Source organism: Cinclus cinclus, chromosome 33, assembly GCF_963662255.1.
Source record: "Cinclus cinclus chromosome 33, bCinCin1.1, whole genome shotgun sequence".
NCBI classification, from domain to species: domain Eukaryota; kingdom Metazoa; phylum Chordata; class Aves; order Passeriformes; family Cinclidae; genus Cinclus; species Cinclus cinclus.
In genome coordinates, this window is record NC_085078.1 from 2,576,175 (window position 1) to 2,592,914 (window position 16,740).

At 62.2% G+C, this 16,740-nt stretch overlaps 1 protein-coding gene across 2 annotated transcripts; it reads right to left on the bottom strand.

The window, feature by feature from the left end:
* Positions 1-17: 17 nt before the first annotated feature.
* On the bottom strand, positions 18-12,305 carry CXXC1 (CXXC finger protein 1). 2 transcript variants are annotated; one of them, XM_062511929.1, is made up of 15 exons: positions 12,245-12,305; positions 12,015-12,112; positions 11,489-11,589; positions 10,655-10,758; positions 9,581-9,736; positions 8,727-8,753; positions 7,679-7,828; positions 6,151-6,258; positions 5,434-5,618; positions 3,699-3,906; positions 2,830-2,940; positions 2,274-2,323; positions 1,834-1,930; positions 958-1,110; positions 18-247 (listed from the first exon to the last, which is right to left on the bottom strand). In XM_062511929.1, exons 1-15 carry the CDS (start codon positions 12,245-12,247, stop codon positions 107-109), a joined length of 1,692 nt encoding a protein of 563 aa, XP_062367913.1. In that variant the 5' UTR covers positions 12,248-12,305; the 3' UTR covers positions 18-106. The 2 variants fall into 2 exon arrangements, with proteins under 2 accessions (XP_062367913.1, XP_062367914.1); XM_062511930.1 differs by lacking the exon at positions 7,679-7,828.
* Between the last annotated feature and the right edge of the window lie 4,435 nt (positions 12,306-16,740).

Here is a 16,740-nt window from a genome sequence, read left to right on the forward strand (position 1 = left end):
CTTTTTGCACACCCGGTTTATTTGGGGATGGGGAAGGACCCAGGAATTGGGGTGGGGGGTGATGTAGGAGGGGCGGGGGGGGTTTTGGGGGGTCCCGGGGGGTTGGTCAGCGGTCCGAGCGCAGGTCCGTGGTCAGCGGGTCGTGCTGGATGGTCTGGTGCAGCATCAGAGCCAGCAGCCCTGCACGGTTGGTCATGGCCGCCCGCACATTGCGCTCCTGCTCAAACAGCTCGTCCAGCTTGTACCACTGCGAGAGGGGACAGCATGGGGACAGTGTGGGGACAGTGTGGGGACTGTGGGGATAGCGTGGGGACAGGGACATCATGGGGACAAAGGAACATGGGACAGTGTGGAGACAGCAGAACATGGGACAGCATGGGGACATGGAATTGTAGGGACAGGGGACTGTGTGGGGACACGGATATGGAGGCACAGGACAGTGCTGGGGCACAGGGACAGCACCAGTGACAAAGGGCCACCCATGGGAGCATCAGAGGGACCCCTCTGGGGACACAGGGACATCGTGAGAGACATCAGTGGGGACATCACTAGGGGTACGGGGCCACCACAGGGGACACTGTCAGGGACACAAGACACCCTTAGTGACAGAGACACCCGTGGGAACATCACTGGGGGGACAGGGCCACCACTGAGGACGTTTCTGGGAACACGGGGACACCTTCAGAGTCATAGTGGAGGACATTAGGAACCCCCTGGGGAACACGAGGACACTTTTAAAGTCACCACAGGTGACATTTGGAACCCCTTGGGGACACAGGGACAGCACTGGGGACACGGGGAAATCATAAAGGCCATCAGCAGGGACATGGGGACATCCCTGGAACCACGCCAGAGATGTAGGAACGCTTTTGGGGAACACGCTCGGCGATGCAGTGACACCAACGGGGACATGGGGACAGTTTGGGGACAGTTTGGGGACAGCTTGGGGACACCCACCACACGGACACGCTCCAGGTCCACCTCGGCACGGCGCAGCTTCTCCCAGCAGTAGTGACGGTGACACTTGCGCTTGGGGACACGGCAGAAGTCCCCGGTGAGCTCAAAGACGTCGCGCACCAGCGGGCACCCGCACACCTCGTCCGCGGGCACCTGGGTGGGCACGGGGTCAGCGCCGTGCTGGGGACACCCAGAGCCCCCCTCTGTCACCCCTGTGTCCACCTTGGTGTCCTGGGAGTGTCCTGGGCACTGCCCCTGCCCCGTGCCCACCTTGGGGTCTCAGGAGTGTCCTGGACATTGCCCCTGCCCCCCCAAACCCCCCCTGTGCCCACCTTGGGGTCTCAGGAGTGTCCTGGACATTGCCCCTGCCTCCCCAAACCCCCCTGTGCCCACCTTGGGGTCTCAGGAGTGTCCTGGACATTGCCCCTGTCCCCCAAGCCCCCCTGTGCCCACCTTGGGGTCTCAGGAGTGTCCTGGACATTGCCCCTGCCCCCCAAGCCCCTCTGTGCCCACCTTGGGGTCTCAGGAGTGTCCTGGACATTGCCCCTGCCCCCCAAGCCCCCCTGTGCCCACCTTGGGGTCTCAGGAGTGTCCTGGACATTGCCCCTGTCCCCCAAGCCCCCCTGTGCCCACCTTGGGGTCTCAGGAGTGTCCTGGACATTGCCCCTGCCCCCCCAAACCCCCCCTGTGCCCACCTTGAGGTCTCAGGAGTGTCCTGGACATTGCCCCTGCCCCCCCAAACCCCCCCTGTGCCCACCTTGGGGTCTCAGGAGTGTCCTGGACATTGCCCCTGTCCCCCAAGCCCCCCTGTGCCCACCTTGGGGTCTCAGGAGTGTCCTGGACATTGCCCCTGCCCCCCAAGCCCCCCGTGCCCACCTTGGGGTCCCGGGAGTGCTCCGGGCACAGCACCTGCAGCCTCTTGCAGTAGGTTTTGCTCTGGGGGTTGTAAACATCACAGAACAGCCGGGTGGCCCTGGGGGGACATGAGAGGTGGCCTGGAGGGGGGGGGGGGATGGACAGACAGGGGGGCAAGAGAGCCCCCCCAGACAGACACAACCCCCCCTCAAACTGCTTCCAGAATGCCCCCTCCTCAAGGTGACTCCCCCTCCCCAAAAAGCCTCTCCTGGGTGGGATTTAGGGGGCCTGGGACCACCCCCCCCCCCTCCACTTCCCAAGAGGATTGAGGGGGCTGGGACCCCTCCCAAGGTTCTCCCCACACAAATCCAAGAGGATTTAGGAGGGCTGGGACATCCCCTCCACCCCATAAAGCTCCCCCAGGTTGCTCACCCCCCCCCCAGAGCCCCCTCCCCACTCACCCCTCGATGCGGGTGGGGTACATGGACCCGAAGGACGTTTGGCTCTCGTACTGCAATGGGGTGTGGGGGTCAAAAGGGGGGCTGGGATGGGACCCCCGACACCCCCCCCAGGATCCTATGGACTCCCAGAGGGACCCCCAGCCCCTACAGAGCCCCCCCATGGCTCCCAGCCCCTACAGAGCCCCCCGCCCCCCCCCCCATGGGGTCCCCATGGCCCCCCAGCCCCTACACAGCTGCCAGCAGGTCCCTACAGCCTCCCCAGCCCCTATAGAGACCGCCAGGGACCCTTCACAGGGTCCCCACAGTCCCCCAGGAACCCCCACAACCCCCTGAGCTGAGCAAAGGGATCCCCATGGCCTCTGTGAGATCTGGGGGTGGTGCTGAGCCCTGGGGGCTCCCAAATTTCCCCTAAAAGGGTCCCCCAGTAGATCCCCCAGGAGCCCATAGAGCGCCATGGATGATCCCATGGATCCCACAGGTCCCACGGATGATCCCACAGATCCCAGGACCCCAGAGGTGCCCCCAGCCCCCCCAAACCCCAAGATCCCGGGATCACCTTGGCGTAGCAGCGCTCCATGTGCCTCAGGGCCACCTTGGGGTTGATGGGGTGGCCGCAGGACACGCAGAAGATCTGCAGGTCTGTGTCCTCACTGTCCCCCTCCGTGCTCTAGGGGGACGATGGGGTCAGGGGGTCCAAGGAGGCTCCCAGGGATCGGGGGGATCCAAGGTTAAGGGGTCCCAGGGAGCACTCAAGGGGTTTGGGGGGACCCAGGTGTCCATGGGGGACCCAGGACAGGGCTCAGGAGGGACTCAGGGATTTGGAGGATGCCCAGGGGCTCAGGGGGGACCCAGAATGGGGAGAATTAAAAGGTTTTTGGGATCTCCAGGAGCCAGGTGTGGGTGCTCAGGTGTCCCCAGGGGAGCAGAAGGCCTCAAAGGGGACCCAGAACAGGGAGAACCAAAGAATTTTGGGGGTTCCCAGAAGCCCATGAAGGACCAGGAGGGATCTCAAGAGGCACTCAGAATGGGGAGAAATAAAGGATTTGGGGATCCCCAAATCTCCAGGTACCAGGTGTGGGTGCCCAGGTATGCAGAGAGGTCTTAAGAGAGACCCAGAACAGGGACAATGAAAGGATTTGGGGGGTGACCCAGAAGTCCATGAAGGACCAGGAGGGATCTCAAGAGGCACCCAGAATGGGGGGAATTAAAGGATTTGGGAATCCCCAAATCTACAGGAACCAGGTGTGGGTGCCCAGGTGAGCAGAGAGGTCTCAAGAGAGACCCAAAACGGGGCCAATGAAAGGATCCGGGGGGCACCCAGAAGTCCATGAAGGACCAGGAGGGATCTCAAGAGGCACCCAGAATGGGGGAAATTAAAGGGTTTTGGGGCTCCCCAACCCTCCAGCAGCCCCGGGGGGTGCCCACCTCCTCATCCTCACGGGGTGGGTGCCCCTTGGCGCGGGCGATGAGCCCCTCGAGCTCGTGGAAGCGCCGCTCCATCTCCTGCAGCCGCAGCCGCGCCTGGTGCTGCTCGCGCCGGATGCGCTCCAGGAGCCGCTTGCCGTGCTCCTCCGCCACGCACGGGCTCTGCTGCCACTGCTGGATCCGCTGCGGCAGGATCTCGTAGATCCGGCTGGGATCGGGGGAGGAAAGGGTTAATGGGGCTGTGGGATCACTGGGATCTGCTGGGGCAGGATCTCATTGATCCAGCTGGGATCGGGGGAGGAAAGGGTTAATGGGGCTGTGGGATCACTGGGATCTGCTGGGGCAGGATCTCGTAGATCCGGCTGGGATCGGGGGAGGAAAGGGTTAATGGGGCTGTGGGATCACTGGGATCTGCTGGGGCAGGATCTCATTGATCCAGCTGGGATCGGGGGAGGAAAGGGTTAATGGGGGCTGTGGGATCACTGGGATCTGCTGGGGCAGGATCTCGTAGATCCGGCTGGGATCGGAGGAGGAAAGGGTTAATGGGGCTGTGGGATCACTGGGATCTGCTGGGGCAGGATCTCATTGATCCGGCTGGGATCGGAGGAGGAAAGGGTTAATGGGGCTGTGGGATCACTGGGATCTTCTGGGGCAGGATCTCGTAGATCCGGCTGGGATCGGAGGAGGAAAGGGTTAATGGGGCTGTGGGATCACTGGGATCTGCTGGGGCAGGATCTCATTGATCCGGCTGGGATCGGAGGAGGAAAGGGTTAATGGGGGCTGTGGGATCACTGGGATCCGCTGGGGCAGGATCTCGTAGATCCGGCTGGGATCGGGGGAGGAAAGGGTTAATGGGGGCTGTGGGATCACTGGGATCTGCTGGGGCAGGATCTCGTAGATCCGGCTGGGATCGGGGGAGGAAAGGGTTAATGGGGCTGTGGGATCACTGGGATCCGCTGCGGCAGGATCTGTTCATACAACTGGTTCACACTGGTCTATACTGGCCCGTGCTGTTCTGTACTGGTTCACACTGGTCTATACTGGCCCGTGCTGGTCTGTACTGGTTTACACTGGTCTATACTGGTCTGTGCCATTCTGTACTAGTCTATACCAGTCTATACTGTCCTGCACTGGTTCATACTGGTCTGTTCTGTCCCACACTGGTCTACACGTGTCTGTGCCATTCTGTACTGGTTTATACCAGTCTATACCAGTTTGTACTGGTTCATACCGGTCTGTAGTGGTTTATACCAATCTATACCAGTCTATATTGTCCTGCATTGGTTCATTCTGGTCTATACTGGTCTGTACCATTCTGTATTGGTTCACACTGGTCTGTACTGGTTTATACCAACCTATACCAGTCTGTACAGGGTTATACCAGTCTGTACCAGTCTGTACTGTTCTATACTGGTTTATACCTATCTATACCAGTCTATACTGTCCTGCACTGGTTCATACTGGTCTATACTGGTCTGTACCATTCTGTACTGGTTTACACTGATCTGTACTGGTTTATACCAGTCTATAGCAGTCTGTACTGGTTTATACCGGTCTGTACTGGTTTATACCAGTCTGTACTGGTTTATACCGGTCTATACCAGTCTGTACTGTTCTGTACTGGTTCATACCACTCCATACCAGTCCGTACCATCCCACACCAATTCACACCGCTCCATACCAGTCCGCACCACCCCTCACCAGTCCATACTGGTCCGTACTGGCGGGCACTCACTTGGCAGCCAGTTTGATGCCGCAGGCCTCGCTGCAGTACTTGGAGGGCGGGCGCGCGGGCCGGGTGCAGCCGGGGCCCAGGCACTGGCCCAGCCCCGCGGGGTCGCGGGCGTCGGCGCGCTCGGGGTGCCCGCGGCGCTCGCGGTGCCGCGCCCGCTGCCGGTGCCGCTTGTAGCGCTCCTCCTTCTGCACCAGTGAGAACCAGTTAGCACCGGTGACCTCCCAGTAACCTCCCAGTAACCTCCCAGTAACCTCCCAGTAACCCCCCCAGAGCGCTCGCAGTGCCGCGCCCGCTGCCGGTGCCGCTTGTAGCGCTCCTCCTTCTGCACCAGTGAGAACCAGTTAGCACCGGTGACCTCCCAGTAACCTCCCAGTAACCTCCCAGTAACCCCCCCAGAGCGCTCGCGGTGCCGCGCCCGCTGCCGGTGCCGCTTGTAGCGCTCCTCCTTCTGCACCAGTGAGAACCAGTTAGCACCGGTGACCTCCCAGTAACCGCCCAGTAACCACCATAGACCAGTAACCCCCCAGTAACCATCCTGAGCGATCATGGTGCCGCTCGTAGCGCTCCTCCTTCTGCACCAGCGAGCACCAGTTAGAACCAGTGACCTCCCAGTAACCACCACTCATTGACCAGTAACCACCCAGCACCCTCCCAGTGTCCCTTCCAGCAACCCTTGGAGCCTCCCAGTAACTCCCAGTAGCTCCCAGTGCCCCCCACCTTCTTGTCTGATTTCTTCTCTCTCCGTTTGACGTGTTTGACCTTCACGGCGCGTTTGCGCAGGACGGGGTCCAGGAACGGCGCGTCCTCGGCGTCACTGAGCCAGGGCTGGCAGGAGCGGGGACACGTCGAGGACACGTCGGGGACACCGGGGTGACAGCCCCGATGTGCCTCATCAGAGTGTGGCCCGTGAAGGGACATGTGGGGACAAGGTGGTCTGAGGTGCCTCAGGTGTGGGGATGTGCCAGGACACAGTTGGGGACATTTGGGGACACATCCTGGAGCATGGCCTGGTGTGGGGACGTACCAGGACAGACTTTGGGTCTTGTCTGGGGATGTGCCAGGACACGCTTGGGGACACTTGGGGACGTATTTGGGGACATCTGGGGACATGCCTTGGAGCACAGCCTGGTGTGGGGATGTGCCAGGACACACTTGGGGACATCTGGGGACATCTGGGGACGCATCCTGGAGCATGGCCTGGTGTGGGGACGTTTGGGGACACACCTGGGGACATTTGGGGACACGCCTCAGGGCACAGCCTAGTGTGGGGACGTTTGGGGACACACCTGGGGACACGCCTTGGAGCATGGCCTGGTGTGGGGACGTTTGGGGACACACTTAGGGACATTTGGGGACATTTAGGGACATGCCTTGGAATGCAGTCTTGTCTGGGGATGTGCCAGGACACACTTGGGGACATTTGGGGACACACCTGGGGACATTTGGGGACATATCCTGGAGCATGGCCTGGTGTGGGGACACTTGGGGACACACCTTGGAATGTGGGCTGGTGTGGAGACACTTGGGGACATTTGGGGACACACACCCTGACAGGGACAGAGGACACATCCTGATACACCTGAAGGTCACCTTGACACACAAAACCAGGCCCAAACCAGGACTAAACCAGGACTAAACCAGGCCCAAACCAGGACTAAACCAGGACTAAACCAGGACTAAACCAGGCCCTGACACACAAAAACAGGTTTCAATGTGTCTCAGAGTGCTTAAACCCACTCCAGTTTTGGGGTGCCAGGGGCAGTTTTGGGGTCCTGGGGGCAGTTTTTGGGGTCCCAGGGAGGCAGTTTTTGGGTCTCGGAGCAGTTTTGGGGTGCCAGGAGCACCTCTGGTGTCCTGGGGAAGTTTTTGGGGTCCCAGGAGAGCGGTTTTGGGGTGCCAGGGTAGTTTTAGGGTCCCAGGGCAGTTTTAGGGTGCCAGTGGCAGTTCTGGGGCCCCGGGGGGGCAGTTTTGAGGTGCCGGGGGAGGCAGTTCTGGGGTCCCAGGGCAGTTTTAGGGTCCCGGGGGGCAGTTTTTGGGGTCCCCAAAGCAGTTTTGGGTTCCTGGGGGCAGTTTTTGGGGTCCCGGCTGGACAGTTTTTGGGGGTCCCGTGGGGACAGTTTTGGGGGGTCCTGAAGCAGTTTTGGGTTCCTGGGGGCAGTTTCTGGGGTCCCGGGGGGGGGTAGTTTTTTGGGGTCCCAGGGGGGAGCAGTTTTTTGGGGTGCTGGTGCAGTTTTTGGGGGCTCACCAGGCCGTGCTCGTCGAAGGCGCCGGCGCAGAGCTCCTGGTAGAGCCGGGGGTCGAGGGGCAGCTCCTCATCCGAGAGGCTCTCGGGGGGCCCCGGCCCCCCCAGCTGCGCCTTCAGCAGCTCCAGGTCCCCCTCGCGCCCCCGTGCCAGCTGGGGGGGGGTCAGCACCGCCAGGGACCCCCGGGACACCCCCCATGGCGCCCCTGGGACCTCCCCATGGCACCCCCGGGACCCTCTTGGGACCCCCGGGACCCCACCATGGCATCCCTGGGACCCCCAGGATCTCCCCATGGCACCCCCGGGACCCTCTGGGACCCCCAGGATCTCCCCACGGCACTCCCGGGACCCTCTTGGGACCCCCAGGATCTCCCCATGGCACCCCTGGGACCCTCTTCGGACCCCTGGGACCCCCAGGACCTCTCCATGGCACCCCTGGGACCCCCAGGATCTCCCCACGGCACTCCCGGGACCCTCTGGGACCCCCAGGATCTCCCCATGGCACCCCCGGGACCCCCAGGATCTCCCCACGGCACTCCCGGGACCCTCTGGGACCCCCAGGATCTCCCCATGGCACCCCCGGGACCCCCAGGACACCCCTATCAGCTGGGGGGGGGAGGGGGGGTCAGTACTTCCAGGGACCCCCCTGGGACCCCCTCCCCACGGCACCCCTGGGACGTCCCCCAAGGACCCCCCCCCAGGACCCCCTCATCAGTTGGGGAGGGTCAGCACTGCCAAGGACCCCCCGGGACCCCCTCAAGGCATCCCTGGGACCCTCTCCCAGGACCCCCATCAGTTTTGGGGGGTGGGGGGTCAGCACCCATCAGCGACCCCACCCCCCCCAGGACCTCCTCATCAATTGAGGGGGGGTCAGCACCTTCCTGGGCACCCCCACCCCCTGTACCTGTGAGACCCCACCCCTCACCCCAGGAGGATGGAGGATTTTGGGGTGCCCCTCCCCCCACAGCCAGGTCTGGCCCCTCCCCCACGCTGTTCTGGGGGGGTCTGGGGTCCCCGTTCCCCTCCCCTCCCCAGGGCCCCCAGGACTCACCGAGGTGGGGAAGTACTTGTAGGACTCCTGTGGGGACAGTGGAGACATGTCAGGGACTTGGCAGGGTAGGGACACAGGGACATGGGACATAGGGACACATCAGGGGCACAGGACAGGGTGACACAGGAACACAGGGACATGGGGACACAGGACAAGCTGACACAGGGACATGGGACACTTGGGGACACAAGATGTTGGGGACACAGAGAGAGTGACACAGACATGGGACAGGGTTTCACAGGACATGGGGACACAGAGACATGAGACACTTGGGGACACGAGACATTGGGGACATGTCAATGGCATAGAACAAGGTGACACAGCGACAAGGGATGCTTGGGGACACAAATGACATTGGTGACACGTTGGGGGTCACGGTGAGACAGTGACACACGGACTTGGGGACACATGAGGGTGACACAGGGACACAGCAGGGAGACACGCAGCAGCCTGCTGGGGACACAGAACACCTGAGGAATGGGGGACACGGGGACAGGAGTGTGACACATCAGGGATGTGGCACAAGGTGACGAAGAGACACGAGAACGGGGCGAGACGGTGACAAAGGACGTGCCATGACACGAGACACGGTGACAAAGGGACACGGGACAGGGTGACAAAGGGACACGAGGTGGTGACAGAGCCACACAACAGGGACACAGCCACAAAAAGCCACACTGGGGACACGCTGGGGGCACTCTGAGGCCACCCCAATGTCCCCAACCCTGGTGGGCACCGAGGCCACATCGAGCACACAGGAAGGACACGCCCCACCCCAAACACACAGCAAGGGGGACACGTTGAGGACACACTGAGGACATGTTGGGGACACGCTGGGGACACGCCAGGCTCACCCGTGCCCGCAGCTGGCACTGCCTCAGCCGGCACTTCTGGCGGATCTTGTTGGGGCCCCCGAATTTCTTCATGTCCCGGCAGAAGTCGCACTGCCCGCAGTCCTCGGGGCGCCGGCACGCCTCGCACTCGCCACACATACGGGCTGAGCGCTTGATCTGGGGCAGGCACCCCAAAAACGGGGTTAGACACCCCAAAAACGGGGTTAGACACCCCAGAAATGGGGTCAGCAATCCCAAAAACCACCAGGGATGCCCCAAATCCCACATGGGACACCCCTGCCTCGCACTCGCCACACGTACGGGCTGAGCGCTTGATCTGGGGCAGGCACCCCAAAAACGGGGTTAGACACCCCAAAAACGGGGTTAGACACCCCAGAAATGGGGTCAGCAATCCCAGAAACCACCAGGGACGCCCCAAATCCCACATGGGACACCCCTGCCTCGCACTCGCCACACGTACGGGCTGAGCGCTTGATCTGGGGCAGGCACCCCAAAAACGGGGTTAGACACCCCAAAAACGGGGTTAGACACCCCAGAAATGGGGTCAGCAATCCCAAAAACCACCAGGGACGCCCCAAATCCCACATGGGACACCCCTGCCTCGCACTCGCCACACGTACGGGCTGAGCGCTTGATCTGGGGCAGGCACCCCAAAAACGGGGTTAGACACCCCAAAAACTGGGTCAGGCACCCCAAAAAAGGGGTTAGACACCCCAGAAATGGGGTCAGGCACCCTAAAATCCACCTGGGACACCCCTGCCTCGCACTCACCGCGTATACGGGCTGAGCACTTGATATGGGGGCAGGCACCCCAAAAAAGGAGTCAGACATCCCAAAAATGGGGTCAGACACCCCAGAAATCCACCCGGGGCACCCTAAAATCCAACCTGAGGATGTCCCAGGCACCCGGAGAGGGTCAGGGGTCCCCCAAATCTCACCCAAATCACCACCGAGCCCTCTGGTGCACCCCAAATCCTCATCCAAAGGGACTCAAGCACCTTCCAGCCTCCCCCCAGATTTTGGGGGTCCTCTCCTTTTGTGGGGTGCCCACTCCCTGACCCCCCCAGAGCCCACCTTGGCAGCCCGGCCCTGCTCCAGCTCCTGCCCCTTGGACCCCTCGTGTTCCTTCTCCCTCCACTTCTTGTGCCGGTACCGGATCTCCAGGGACGGGTCCTTCTCTGGGGGGGGGAGGGTCAGAGAGGGGTGAACCCCTCCCCACCCCCTGCCCCGGTGATCCCCCAAACCCAGGGGTCCCCTCTACCCCTTCTGCACATCAGCCCAGACCCCTCAGATCACGACCCTGCAATCCAGGAACCCCAAAATGGGCACAAACAGGTGCCCTATCCCCCCCCCCCCAAATTGCACTCAGGTGTCTGAGACCCATCCCCCCAAAAAAAAACCACCCAGACACGCCCAAAAACCACCCAAAACCACCCAGACCTCCCCCGAGGTGTCCCTGGAACCCCCCCAAATCAGCCCCCCCCTCACTGCTGGAAGGGCCACTTGTGAGTGGCCACCCAGAGCCCCCCCAAAAATGGACAGCAACAGCTGCCCCTATCCCCCTAACCTGGACTCAACTGTCTGGGACCACCCCAAAAAACATCCAGACCTCCCCCACAAAACTACCCAGACCCCCTGGAGTCCCCCAGAGCTCCCCAGTCCCTCTCACAGCTGCACTTCTTGGAGAGCCCCCAGAGCCCCCAGTCCCCCTCACTGTGACACTGCCACCCCCAAATGGTTCCTCAGAGCCCCCCAAAGCCCCACCAGAGCCCCTGAGAGCTCTCCAAAGCCCCTCAGAGCCTCTCCCGAGCCTCCCTGAGCCCCCAGCCCCTCTCACCATGGCACTGCCACCCCCGAATGGCTCCCACAGCCCCTCCAGAACCCCCCCGAGCCCCCAGCCCCTCTCACCGCGGCACTGCCGGCAGTACCACTCCCGGATGGCCTTGGCCATGCGCTCGGTGATGTTGATGCAGTCCCCATGGAACCACTCGTTGCAGTTGTCACAGCCGCTGTGGGATGGGGGACACACCGAGATCCTCAGCTGGGCAGCCCCAAAGACCAATCCCCCAGGTTTCCCTGCACCCCTTCCCCTGCTTCAAGGGACCCCTCCAATACCCCCAGGGGCCAAGACAACCCGGGACCCCCCAGCTCTCACCCTGAGAGGCACCCGGGACCCCCAGCCCTGTGTCCCGCCTCCCCACAGCCCCCTCAGACCGGCTGCGACACCCCTGAGCCCCCTCACATCCTGACACAGCTGGGGATCCCCCAGACCCTCATCACATCCTGGCACAGTTGGGGTCCCTCCAGACTCCCTCACATCCTGACACAGCTGGAGACCCCCCAGACCCTCACACCCTGACACAGTTGGGGACCCCCGTTCCCCCCTCACACCCTGATACAGTTGGGGACCCTGATCCTCCGGTTCTCCACTCACATCATGAAGCAGTTGATGTCCGGCTTGCGGCACACGCAGTAAACCGGCGCGTTCTCCTCCCCACCCGGGGCCGCCTCCGCGTCCGAGAATTCGCTGTCCTGAAGGGAGTAATGGCGAGGGGTGTCAGGGCGCCTGGAGGGCCACCCAGACACCACAGACACCCTGCCCGCCACACAATCCCCTCGCCCCCCCACCCCAGGTCCGCACAAACCCCCAGTTTCCCCCCTCACCATCGCTGCCGCCCCCACCGAGCAACGCTCCGGGCTAGGCCCAACCCCGACCGGAAGTGAAGGCGTGCCCAACTTCCGCTTCCGGTTAAAGGCGCGCCTGCCCACAGCATGGCCGCGGCCTGGGGAGAGTGACGGTGGCGGCTGCAGGGGGCCACCATATTTGGGAGAAAGTGTCACCCGCGGAAATAAAGCGACACGTGAGACACAGCAGTGGTGGCAGAACGTTTATTGGGGACATCGGCGACATGAGAACATTGGGGGAAACTGGAAACATGGGGGAACACGGGGGAAATTAGGGGGCAAATGGGAACACGAGGGACAACTGGGGAATATGGGGAGGATGGAGTCAACTTGAGGGAACCGAGGGGGACATGGCAGGGAGGACAATAGAGAACTAGGGGACGTGAGAACATGGGAGGACACAGGTGGCCCGCAGGTGTGTCACAGAGGTGTCACTCAGGTGCCACAGGTGTCTCATGGGTGTGTCCATCTTGTCCCTGACACTGTGCTGCAGCTTCCAAGGAGCGCTTCAGCTGCTGCAGCTCCTCTGCCAACCTGGGGGCGGGGCCAGAGAACAGGTGGGGCTGGGTGTGGCAGGGCCTTGAGGGGCCCTGGTCACAAGGCCACACCTGTCCCACACCTGTCCCCATGGTCACACCCCTGTCCCCCAGGTTGTCACACACCTGTCCCCAGGTTGTCACACCCCTGTCCCCCAGGTTATCACACTCCTGTCCCCCAGGTTGTCACACCCCTGTCCCTGTGGTCACACCCCTCTCTCCCAGGTTGTCACACCCCTGTCCCCAGGTTGTCACACCCCTGTCCCCGTGGCCACACCCCTGTCCCCATGATCACACTCCTGTCCCCAGGTTGTCACACCCCTGTCCCTGGGGTCACACCCCTCTCTCCCAGGTTGTCATACCCCTGTCCCCAGGTTGTCACACCCCTCTCTCCCAGGTTGTCACACCCCTGTCCCCAGGTTGTCACACCCCTGTCCCTGTGGTCACACCCCTGTCCCCAGGTTGTCACACCCCTGTCCCCATGGTCACACACACCTGTCACGGCGCTGCAGGCTCAGCTGCTGCCGGCCCAGCTCCACCTGCAGCTGTTGCTCCGCCGACTCCAGCTCCTGCTGCACCCATCGCCTGCAGGAATGGGGGTCAGGGGGTGGGGACAGACCCGAGTGGGCAGGGTCACCTGTGAGGGGGCGGGGCCAGAGCTGGGCACTCACATCACCACCAGTGCCTCTGGGCCAAGCTGCTCCTCCATCTCCATCAAGCGGCGCTCTGGGCAAGGGGGGGACACTGCTCAGCCCAAGGGACACACCTGGCTTTGGGAGGGGCTCAGGTTTCCAGGGGGGTCACTCAGGGGCTTGCGGGAGAGGGATTTAGGTGGCCACGGGTCAGCCAGGTGTTCCATGGCAGGAGCTCAGGTGTCAGGAGGGACACTCAGGTGCTTGAGGGGGGTCCCGGGGATCATTCAGGTGTCAGGAGGGACACTCAGGTGCTTGAGGGGGGTCCTGGGGATCACTCAGGTGTCAGGGGCTCACCCCAGCTCAGCAACTTCTCCTCCATCTTCTCCAGCTGCATCAGTTCAGCCTTCAGGTGAGCTGGAGTCTGTGGGGGGACACAGGGGGAGGAGGGTGATCCCAAGGTGTTCAAGGGCACCCCGGTGTGTGTGGGACCCCCAGGTGTGGGACCCCAGCCCAGGGCTCACGTGAGTGACACGCAGGTGCTTGAGCTCCTCCATGATGGCATCGAGCTGCTGGCAGTACTGCCACCTGGGGTGAGGTGACACGGAGGTGACACGGAGGTCACGTGACCTGTGTGGGTCACCTGGTGCCATCCCCAGCCCCACCTTTGTTCCCGGCGCAGGTGTTGGAGTTGCTCCCACTTCTGCTCTGTCTCTTCCAGGTTCTGGTGCTGCTCCAGGAAGAGCCTGTAGCGCCTGGGGGGGGAGGTCAGGGGGCACCAGGTGTGTTGGGGGAGGGGGAGTCAGAGCTCACGTGGGCACAGGTGAGGTTGAGGAGGGTCACAGGTGTCCCCACTCACCTCTGACCTTTGGCCTCCATCTCCTTCCTGTGCAGCTGCGCTCTCTGCAGTGACTCTGGGGGGTTGGGGTGGGGGGGGTCACAAGGGTCGAGATCAGCGGGATCAGGGGGGTCAGAGGGCCCAGGGAGGACTGTGGGGGTTCATGGGAGAGCTCAGGGGGATCACAGCGTTCAGTGGGGCCACAGGAGCCAAGGGGGTCCCTCTGTGTGGGGGACACACAGTGGGGGTCACCCCCAGTGGGGGAGGCAGGAGGGGTCGCAAGGGTCAGGGAGTCATGGGGGTCAAGAGGGATCTGGGGGGTCAAGGGGGTCAGAGGCCCAGGGGGCATCAGGGGAAGTTTTGGGGAGGGGGGGCCCGAAGGCCCCAGGACTCCCTGGGCTCACCTTGCACTTTCTTCTGGGACTCCTCCAGTGCCTCCTTGCGCTGCTCCACTGTGGGGAGGGAGAAGTGAGCTCAGAGCCCTCTGTCCCCACAAACCCCTCAGGGTCCCTACACAGTACCCCCCAACGAGGCCACAGACCCCTTTGTGTGTGTCCCCCTCCTCTTAATGTCCCCCTTGAGGACATCCCCCAGACCCCTCAGGGATCCACCAGACCTCTCAGTGTCCCCCCCAAACCTCTCAGTGTCCCCCCCAGCCCCCTCAGGGATCCCCCAAACCTCTCAGTGTCCCCCCCAGACCCCTCAGGGATCCCCCAAACCTCTCTGTGTCCCCCCAGACCCCTCAGGGATCCCCCAAACCTCTCAGTGTCCCCCCCAGACCCCTCAGGGATCCCCCAGAGCTCTCAGTGTCCCCCCCAGCCCCCTCAGGGATCCCCCAAACCTCTCAGTGTCCCCCCCAAACCTCTCTGTGTCCCCCCCAGACCCCTCAGGGATCCCCCAAACCTCTCAGTGTCCCCCCCAAACCTCTCTGTGTCCCCCCCAGACCCCTCAGGGATCCCCCAAACCTCTCTGTGTCCCCCCAGACCCCTCAGGGATCCCCCAAACCTCTCAGTGTCCCCCCCAGCCCCCTCAGGGATCCCCCAAACCTCTCAGTGTCCCCCCCAGCCCCCTCAGGGATCCCCCAAACCTCTCAGTGTCCTCCCCTCAGGTGACTCACGCTGCTCCAGCTGCTGGCGCAGCCCCTCACTGTGATCTCGTGCTTTTGCCAGCTCCTGCACCGAGGCCCGATGGACTGTGGGACAGGATGGGATGGACAGACGGACACGTGGGGCATGGCAACATGGAGGGGAACACAGAGCTCCTCACACTCACCTTTCTGCAGGCTGTGCACCTGCTTCTGCAGCACCTCCAACCGTGGCATCCTCCCAGGGCCACCCGAGGGGGAAACTGAGCAGGACACAGGGACACTGCATTTCTTGGGGACATCTGGCAACACCTCGCCCCTGGGGTGAGGGGACACGGGGGGTTTTGGGGGGTCTTGCCCGTCGAGCCCCTCTCTGCCTGGATCCACGTCCATCACTGCAGCCTGGAGGAACACGGTGGGGACGTAGGGGTACATGGTGAGGGACGTGAGGGATGATGATGGGCACTGGCTTGTCCCCTCCTGTCACCTTGTCATCCCCCCTTCGTTCCCCTTTTCCCACCCTCAGCCCCACATTTTCTGTCACGTTTCACCATTTCCTCCTCTTTTATCTTTTCTCTCTTTTCTCCATGGTTTCTCCCATTTCTGTCACCTCCTTCCTCCAGTTCCTGCCACCTCTGTCCCTTCCATTTCTTTCCCTCCTTTCCCTCTCCAGTCCTTTCCCCTCTCACTCCATTTTCTGTCACCAACACCCTCTTCCCAATTTTCACACTTCCCTGTCTTGTGTCCTTAAACTTTAGCTCTTTTCATCCCCCATTTCCCCTCACCTTCTTTTTGCAGCTTTGTCAGCTCCTCTCCTTCCAATTCCCACACGTTTTCCCCTCACGTTTTCTCACCCTTTTCCCCTCACGTTCCCCTGCCCTTTTCCCCTCACATTTCCCTGCCTTTCCCCCTCACGTTTTCCCGCCCTTTCCCCCTCACGTTTTCCCGCCCTTTTCCCCTCACGTTCCCCTGCCCTTTCCCCCTCACGTTTTCCCGCCCTTTTCCCCTCACGTTTTCTCACCCTTTCCCCCTCACGTTTTCCCGCCCTTTTCCTCTCACGTTTTCTCACCCTTTTCCCCTCACATTTCCCTGCCTTTCCCCTCACGTTTCCCGCCCTTTTCCCCTCACGTTTTCCCACCCTTTTCCCCTCACATTTTCTCACCCTTTTCTCCTCACGTTTCCCTGCCCTTTTCCCCTCACATTTCCCTGCCCTTTCCCCCTCACGTTTCCCTGCCTTTCCCCCTCACGTTTTCCCACCCTTTTCCCCTCACATTTTCTCACCCTTTTCTCCTCACGTTTCCCTGCCCTTTTCCCCTCACATTTCCCTGCCCTTTCCCCCTCACGTTTCCCTGCCTTTCCCCCTCACGTTTTCCCGCCCTGTTCCC

Coding starts and splice junctions, on each gene's coding strand:
- CXXC1 (XM_062511929.1), bottom strand. Junction 3,907..5,433: donor GGCATCAAACTGGCTGCCAA/GTGAGTGCCCGC, acceptor CCCCGATCCCAG/CCGGATCTACGAGATCCTGC. Junction 1,931..2,273: donor TACCCCACCCGCATCGAGGG/GTGAGTGGGGAG, acceptor ATGTCCCCCCAG/GGCCACCCGGCTGTTCTGTG.